At 38.5% G+C, this 9,099-nt stretch overlaps 2 protein-coding genes and 1 non-coding gene across 3 annotated transcripts; 1 reads left to right on the plus strand and 2 right to left on the minus strand.

Annotated features, from left to right (window-relative positions):
- Nucleotides 1-2,394: 2,394 nt before the first annotated feature.
- Nucleotides 2,395-2,510, minus strand: LOC120001146. The gene has a single exon (XR_005468752.1). It is a non-coding gene; the product is annotated as a U5 spliceosomal RNA (small nuclear RNA).
- Nucleotides 2,511-3,859: 1,349 nt separating this feature from the next.
- LOC119999593 (protein PLASTID REDOX INSENSITIVE 2, chloroplastic-like) lies at nt 3,860-6,755 on the minus strand. Its single transcript, XM_038847259.1, has 3 exons — nt 6,429-6,755; nt 6,236-6,331; nt 3,860-4,321 (listed from the first exon to the last, which is right to left on the minus strand). The coding sequence occupies exons 1-3, from the start codon at nt 6,732-6,734 to the stop codon at nt 4,127-4,129; spliced, it is 597 nt and encodes a 198-aa protein (XP_038703187.1). The 5' UTR covers nt 6,735-6,755; the 3' UTR covers nt 3,860-4,126.
- Nucleotides 6,756-6,900: 145 nt separating this feature from the next.
- Nucleotides 6,901-9,024, plus strand: LOC119999592 (pentatricopeptide repeat-containing protein At3g14330). Its single transcript, XM_038847258.1, has one exon. It carries the CDS (start codon nt 6,962-6,964, stop codon nt 8,900-8,902), a length of 1,941 nt encoding a protein of 646 aa, XP_038703186.1. The 5' UTR covers nt 6,901-6,961; the 3' UTR covers nt 8,903-9,024.
- Nucleotides 9,025-9,099: the final 75 nt, after the last annotated feature.

Consider the following 9,099-nt stretch of genomic DNA (forward strand, 5'->3'; position numbering starts at 1 on the left):
ATGTAATAAGAAGACAAAACATAAAATCCCATAAAAATTCCCACAACAAAATGTCTTAACAATTAACAATTATTCCCAAAATGTCATATTCAATAATTTGTATACTTCGCTCTTGTTATTGCTATCTTGAAATAAAATAAAGTATACCAATCAAAACACAATGTAGTTAAGACAGTCAGAGGCAATTTATTGGACAATTATCTAATTACACTGTTGTCACCAACAATGTAATTAATTTACAACCACTATCAAAATTTCATATAAAATTAATTTCAATCCATACCAATGGGTTCACAATGACATTATTACATCACCTATGAAAATCCAAACTGAGGTATCAAAAACCATGAAAACCCGAACCGAAATCTCAAATACTCATGAAAACCCAAATCCTCACCCATGTCTCCATAAACATAGGCTGCGCAAGTTAATGGAGTAGGTTGGGTTGTCATCGTTTGAGAACCAGAGGCCTATTGGCCATAGCCTATTGGCCATATGCAACGAACCTTTGTTACCCCTAATCTCCTATTCCTTCACTGTCATCGCCTTCACCTTCTACTTGGGCTTGGTACGAAGATGATAGAGAGAGAGAGAGAGTAGAATGAAGGGATGTGTGGAGAATAGAGAAAATATTTGAGAGATAACAAAAGTAACTTACATGTTCTTTTTTATGTTGCTTTTACTTACATGCCTAGATAAGTGTAATTTTTTATTTTCAAATCTTTTTGAAATTGTCATGTCGGTTTGCTTATTTGGACTGTCACATAGATTATGGAGGCTTATGGATGAACAGTTTAGAAACATGTAGCACTATCGAATTTATTTTTTTTTATGTATTTGACCATTTTGTAATGGTAAATTCGATTTAGAGAGAGGACAAATTGCTTTTCACACCATGAAAATAAGAAAACTTTTTAAGTTTGGAATTTCGTTAATAATGGCTCCGTTTGACAGATAATTTTGTCAATAGCATATATACTAGCATATATGATGATAGCAGACGTGCTACGCAATAATAGTAGCAGATATACCGTCTGAATGGTTAGTAGTGTTTGGTTCAATTTTTGCTGGTAACATATATGCTGGGTAATAGCTGGGTAATATTCTAAGGCAAATTATGCACAAGGGTATTAGGCATTTTAGTTATAACAGATGCATATAAATGTCAGAATAAATAACAATTAATTTATAAAATGAAGATAATTAATTAAAATATTTATAAATAATTAAATAGAAGAGTGTCATAATATTCCGTCCTACAAATATAAAAATAAATTCAAATAAGTCCAATCAAAGTTGGTTTATCAGAGACAATAAAATTTCCCCAATAACCCAGAAGTACGTAAGACATCATTTTTGTACCAAAAATTCCTAAATCAAAAAAACAAAGAACCCTAAATCGCACATCAAGAACACTGTCGATTAACAATGTCAGAACCAAAAAAAGGGAAATAAATTGAGAAGAAAGAGTGGAGATGTGAGAATGAGGCAGGGATGAATGAAATCTCACCAGTTGTTTCCAGTTGATGGTCGCTAGCGGCGCACAGAGGTATGCAAGCTTGGTGCCCTAAAATCCAAAAGTGAGAACAACACGAGAGTGTGAGAGATTCATAACGTGATGTTACAGATAAAAAGGTAGGGATATTTTTGGCTATTCAATAAATAATTGGGGACAATCTCGATAGAAAAAACGAAATGGTCTCAAAATTGTATGAAAAATGATCATTTTCAAAAGACAATATTATTGTCTCAAAATTGCCTCGGTTTTAGGGCCATAAAATGACTGTTTGTTTGCATCAAACAATATATTGTCTTATATCGTCTAGTAAAGCATATATTGCCTCCATAATATCCAAATAATGAAAATGTACAAAATTAAAAGCATGAAACATTTATTTTTGGTAAAAACCTAGCCGCCTCCTCTTAAAGTTTCTCTCAACCAAAATTTCTCTTGTAGTCCAAATCTGAGGAGAAGGAGACCACCATCTCCTGTAAGTTATTGTTAGAGAAACCCAACAGCCCTTGTTCTTGTTGGAGGCCTCTCCATATGTATTTCTCATCAGGATGTTACAATGTTAACTGTAAAGGACACATGCGATCTGATATGATAGTTTCGAAGGAAATTTCGCCTTTGAAATCGATGCTCCTAAACAAAGTCCCAAACTAATGGAAAAGAACCTCTGCAATTTTGCAGCTTTGGGGAATGTAGATACATAATGCAAACTTCAATCGATCCTAGCTTGTCAGCGCCATGATAGTCAAAATAGTGTTAGGAAAATAAGCCAATTTAGGTTAGAAGAAAACGAAAAAAATTAGAGGTCTTTTTGCAGAGTTTCCCACCAAAGCTAGCCAATCAATAACAAATAAATCTTTTAGACTTCAATTTTTAGGGTCAATCCAATTAAGGATTAACCCTCCAAAAAATGGCATATGCCTCTTTCTACAACGAGCACACGGTATTCTTTAGTAAAAGGCGAAAGAATAGTTCGCTTTGTGCTCATTGCAAGGCTGCGTGATTTAAAAAGAGTGAAAATTCCATTTATATATAGGGGATTTTCCACAGCTGCTTTTCATCCATTTACGATGTGGGATTTAGCGCTTGCATATATGAGCTATGTCTTCCAAGGGCCCTAGCTGTTGCAGACCGGCCCAGCCCAATAGCTGAAGTAAGATCGCGTGTATTCATACAGCTCACCATTCAGCTCCAATAACTAAATTTTGGTTATACATGTTTCTTTACTTCACGTCCGTGGTGTAATATTATTTACGAAGAATTCATTTTGAATAAACTCGCATTGAAAAATTCATGCCTTCACAAGAAAAACCTGAAGTTGTCAAGCCACCAAATATAATTCAAGCCATGGTAACATATAAAATGGGTGAGGAAATTGACCTATAAAAACCTATATAAATTACCACTGACACCAATTAGAGCATGCCTGGCATCTTTATTGTCAGTTATATAGCTAAAACCATCCTATTGATTGTCCCTCCAAAGGTTGAATTCTTTGCACGGATCTTCTTACTCAAGAGGATAAACACTAGAGATCGATTGGCGGAGAAAGGAATCTTGCAGGTGGTAGATAACTACTGTCCATTCTGCTCAAATTATCCAGAAACAGTGGATCATCAATTCTGTCAATGCAGTGGACCATCATTCCTCTGGTATAAAATGGTAGAATGGTAGGGTCTGTCGTGGTGCAGCTCAGGGGATATTTGCAATTTATTTGAGCAATGGATTAGTCAGGCAAAAAATGGACAGTAGAAGAAGATATGGTCTGCCATAGTGTGGTGCATTTGGTTAGAAAGGAGTGAAGTTCTATTCAGAGGCAAAATGGTGGATTGGAGTTCAGTGCTGTCGAGCATCTTTGCTAGATTGCACCTTTGGTTGTCCTTCCTTAATGCTATGTTTCCCATATTCCTGTTATCAGCTAAGCATCTCATCCATCACACTGAAGAGCTGGAGTTTGGCGGCGGGAGTGAAACAACTCCCCTCCTTAACAATGGATTCCCCTAGTTGTGGGAAGGTGAAATGGAATGTGGATGGGTCAGCGTGGGAGAAACAAGGACCTGCTGGTATTGGGGGGGGGGGGGGGGGGGGGGTATTAAGAGATGATAGAGGAACCTTCTTGTGCCTATTCTCATGTAGTGTGGCCGTGTGGGTGTATGCGACTCAAATGAAAGAGTTTCGAGCTATCAGAAAAGCAATGGAACTATCCATCGGATCACAGGCAATAGCTCAAAATCACATCACTATAGAGACAGACTCAAAGAATGCATATACGTGGACTGTTAAAGATGATTTGGTGCCATGGAAGTTTGATCAGATAAGAGAGAGACTCGAAGAATGCCAGGATGATTTGGTGCCAAAATTGAACAGCCTCTTTGATGGCTTCCAAGTTAAATTTCATTCCAGGCAGAGAAACTATCCTGAACATAATGTCACAAGACTGCTAAAATCAAGGTTTCACTCGCTATTGTCTAGCATCACAATCCCTTGACTTTATCAGAAATGCACAATAAGGATCAAAACTGCTTTCATGAGCCCTTAAACCTCCTATGTTACAACAGAAAGACACAAAATCTATTGTCTGCTATCACATAAAATTACAGGAGCAGCTCCTTTTCAATTGCTATCTCCTCCGGTCCATTCATCCCAATCATCATCCAAATGATCCTGAGCCCATTTGACAGCTGCACGAGCAGCTTGTGGTCCTCCTGGCAATCCACGCTCATCAATAGTATCAGCCATGTCAATGAAAGTTACCACTAAGAGTGTCCCAGGACCACCATACTCAGTGTGCAAAAAAGTACTGAATATCTGTTACAAAACAAGTTAATAAGTTAACAAGTTACGCTAAGGTAGTCTTCCCAAAAATATATGCAAGTACACATGGTTCAATTATCCCCTCCCAAAATCAATGGTATAACCAATAACTTATAAAAAAAGGGGGGCATGAATCAAAGTTATACAAAATGCATACACAACAAGTAGCTTCTGAAGGAAACAGGTTATCGCCGTTCTGTTTCTAAGCAGGACCTATACTGAGTAACTTAACATCTGAGAACCTCAGAAATCTCTGTATTGTGATGCCTTCAAGACTTCAAACTGAGGACAGCGCTGTAGCAAGAGAGCTGACCCCTGACATGAATGTCTTAAGAACTAAGTAGCTCGAATTCTCACCATTGTGAGGCCATCTAGTCATCCAAACATGAAGGCACCTGATCTGGTGCAAGAACATATTTGACAGACATATTGGCAAATCAAAAAAGTAAAGGGCAAAACCAGCAAAACCGAATGACCTAACATGAGCCTCAAGCACACCATTGTCTATCAGAAGCCATTTGACGATCCTCTATTTATAGTGATTTACAACTATCTAACTATTTTTCGCCTCACGGATCATTCTTTCTCCTAATTTTTTGTAATTTGTAAGAAATGCAATTTCAAGCTACATCTCTTTCTTTTATAGGCAAGGTATTTGGAGGAGGGGACTTGAACAAACAAAAATACTACAATACTTGACACAATTCTTGAATTTAAGTAAATATAAACTTTACTTCTGCATCTTAAGAATTTAAATATAAATTTTAAGGCTCGCAGATGATAAGAATTTACGTACAAGGCACGATACAGTAAAGGTATCATATACTCCAAAGATTGGTGACCCCAATTTCAAGCTATATATCAAGATTGCCTTTTTACTCTGTGTTTTTCCTTCTCATATCACTTGCGAGCCTTTATCCCAAAAGTTTGGGGTCGGCTATATGAGTCTATGAGAAAATCAATGGGAATCCACTGCAATATATTCGTTTCGCCATTCATTTCTATCTAATAATCCATATCCTTTTGTACTATGTCAAGCCATGTAAGATCTATTCTATTTATTCTCTTTTTGTCTCTTTTCATGATGATAATAAACGAAAAAACAGGAGAAAAAAAGAAAGAACTTTTTGGTTACTGGGCATCATAGCGCATCAAAATCCGTTAAGTTATGGCCAGATGTTAGACTATTCTTAAGAAGGTTTTTTCAATTGTTACTTAAAAGCTATCCAAACAGTTAACCAAATTAGCTCTTGCTGCTACAATGCTTCTTATTTGCCCAGTCATGAGAAATCTGCTTAGGAACTGGAAAACAAGAAAAACCACTGTTTAATCTTCATTGAAATGGCTGATCAGATCATCCTAGCGCTTACAGACAAGGAAAGTTCTCTTAATAGCAAGTTTATGCTTAATAGAAACTAATAAGTAGAATCAGCTCCAGCAAACATAATTCCACCTTCCAAAAAACAGAATAGGATCCTTGACAATTGGGTTGTTACGAATAGTGAATGTAATCACTAATATTGAACTCATTGCCACCAGCATTTGCAACGGTATGTTATTACCTAAGTTAATCACAAGTTACCAAAGTTTCCTTAGATACACTCAAACTCCATCAATCATAAATAACATGCCTTAATTTCCCTTCCTCCATCCATAAGGCCAAAATATTGATATAAAGACTCCTATTTCTATGCACCCTAATATAAACAGATTGATATACCAGGTGAAGATGAGGGGAACATCAAATCACACCAAAACAGAACAAATAAAATGCCCAAAACCAAAAACAAAAAACCTATTTTTCCGACTAAACTTAGAATCATATGCATCCCCATACTCTCAGCATCTAGAAATAAAAGAAAACGGATTTTAACAACTACGAAAAAAACATTGCAGAAATGTAAGTACCTCAGTGCAGATTTCAACCACCTCTCCGAGTGAATCTCCAAAAATATCTTTCTTAGAGAGTCTCTTGAGGAGATGAGCCTTAAACTTCTCCGTCTCCTAAAACCCCAAAAAAACACGGACCTCCATCAATTCGAAAACAACAAACAGAAACATCATAAATGAGTTATTGGGCGTTGTTATTGAATGAATTTACCGCATTAGCAAACTCCGGGATTGGGTCAGGAAATTTGAATTCGGTTACGCTACAAATTTTCTTAGTGGATTTAGAAGAAATAAAATGAGTTTCTGGGTGTTTTGTTATGGTGACTGAAGGTTTAACACTAAGAGAGTGACTAAATGTAAAGGAACCTGAATCCCTAATTTGTGAAAAAGAAAACGAAGGAAAAGCAGAGTAGCTACACAAAAATGAAGCGACGGGTCGGGAAGAAGAAGAAGATGAAGAAAAGAGAGCGAATGGGTTGAATGTCGGAGACACGAGAGCTCCGCTCCAGTAAGCCATCTCTATCTTCCTTATCTGTTTGTCCCCCCGTCAGGAAGGTTTTCTACTAGGCTTTCGTTGATATCGTGGGCCGCTCTACACCCTTCAGCCCAGTTGGCCGCCTGGATAATTGGGCCAATCTGGGCCATAAATCGGGGCGCTAACTCAAATTTCCCCAACGGCCAACACACAACTACACAAGGCACACAACTCTTCCTTCCTCCTTCGAAGGAGAACAGAAACTGATAATGATTCCCGCCATTTCGCTCTCAGGCGTTGTAACTAACATAACCGCCATTTCAGTCTCCATAGCCCCCAAACCACAAAAGCCTCTTAAGCAAACCCTTAAATCTCTGGCAAACTCTGGAAAACTAGACGAGGCAATTCGGCTGATTGAAGATTCGCCCTCCAAATTTGTAGATACTGAGGCGTACTCCACCCTCCTCCATGCCTGTATCTCTCAAAAGTCCTTAAAACATGGCCAACGACTCTATCTCCAACTGCGTCATCGCAGAGACCGAGACAAAAATCGACACAATAATCTGCTCAGTGATTCAACCTTGCAAAGCAAGTTCATTACCCTTTTCGCTGTTTGCGGCCGTGTCCACGAGGCTCGCTGCATATTTGACGATGGCCTTGAATATGGAGACGTACCCGAGTCAGTATGGGTGGCAATGGCTATTGGGTATGCAAGAAATGGGTATTTTATGGAGGCTTTACTTGTTTACGGTGACATGCTGTATCACTTCATTCAACCAGGCAATTTTGCGTTTTCTGTGGCATTAAAGGCATGTGCAGATTTGAATGATTTTCAGGTTGGGAGAGGGATCCATGCCCAAGTTGCAAAGTCTAACGAAGAACCTGATCAAGTGGTGAATAATGCTCTTTTGAGGTTTTATGCAGAGTGTGGGCGTTTTGATGAGGTAGTTAAGGTGTTTGAAGAAATGCCTGAAAGGAATATTGTGTCTTGGAATTCTTTGATTACAAGTCTTTTGAAGCAGGGTCGATTGTTTGAGGCAATGGATATGTTTAGACGGATGCAAAGAGATGGAATGGGATTCAGTTGGGTCACTCTCACAACAATCTTATCTCTATGTGCACAAGTGACGGCATTGCATAGTGGGAAGGAGATACATGCGCAAATTGTGAAGTCAGTGAAGAGACCAGATATGCCAGTGCTAAACTCTCTCTTAGACATGTACGGAAAATGTGGAGTCATTGATTACTGTAGGAAAGTATTTGATGGCATGAGTGATAAAGATTTGACATCGTGGAACACCTTGTTGACCGGTTTTGCCATGAATGGCCATATGGAAGAAGCAATGGAATTGTTCAATAAGATGGTCGAGTATGGGTTGCGGGTTGATGAGGTCACTTTCATTGCGTTATTATCAGGTTGTAGCCATGCGGGGCGTACAGATGCTGGACAGACATTGTTCAATAGAATGAAGAAAGATTTCGGAGTTTCACCAAGTGTGGAGCATTATGCTTGTCTGGTGGATACATTGGGTAGAGCTGGAAGAATTGACGAGGCATTAGAGATAGTGAAAAGCATGCCTATGCAGCCTAGTGGCAGCATATGGGGATCGTTGCTTAATTCCTGCAGACTCTACGGCAAGGTCTCTCATGCAAGAACTGTTGCAAAACATTTGTTTCAACTGGAACCAAACAATCCTGGAAATTATGTGATGCTGTCGAACATTTATGCAAATGCAGGGCTGTGGGAGGATGTAAATGTGGTTAGAGAGATGATGCAATCAGAAGGCTTAAAAAAGGAGGCTGGATGCAGTTGGATACATATAAAGAATAGTGTTCACACATTTGTGGCTGGAGGGAGTAATGAGTTTCGTAATTCAGCAGAGTACAAGAAAATTTGGAGCAAAGTAATGGAAGCAATGGACGAAATTGGATACGTCGCTGATACAGGGGTTGTACTTCATGATGTAAACGATGAAATGAAAGCAATGTGGGTTTGTGGGCATAGTGAGCGACTTGCAACCATGTTTGCACTCATCCACACCGCCGGTGGAATGCCTATTAGGATTACAAAGAATCTTCGCGTTTGCAGAGATTGTCACGCTTGGATGAAGATTGTTTCAAGAGTAATGGGAAGGATAATTGTTTTGAGAGATACGAACCGATTCCACCATTTCAAAGAAGGTGAATGCACTTGTAAGGACTACTGGTAACACCAGTAGAGAAATTACCTTTTAGATGTCCGTAAGTTCCTATGTAAAATATCTTCTTCATTTATTTTTGATAATACAAATTTCATCAGACTTGAATTCACGACTTCCCACTTGTACTAAGAGTTACTGTGGTCAAGTTCACCATCCCAACCAATGACCCGTTATTTGCTTATTGAGACACATTGTTTAACATTACC

The sequence above is a fragment of the Tripterygium wilfordii genome, chromosome 6, assembly GCF_013401445.1.
Source record: "Tripterygium wilfordii isolate XIE 37 chromosome 6, ASM1340144v1, whole genome shotgun sequence".
Classification (NCBI taxonomy): domain Eukaryota; kingdom Viridiplantae; phylum Streptophyta; class Magnoliopsida; order Celastrales; family Celastraceae; genus Tripterygium; species Tripterygium wilfordii.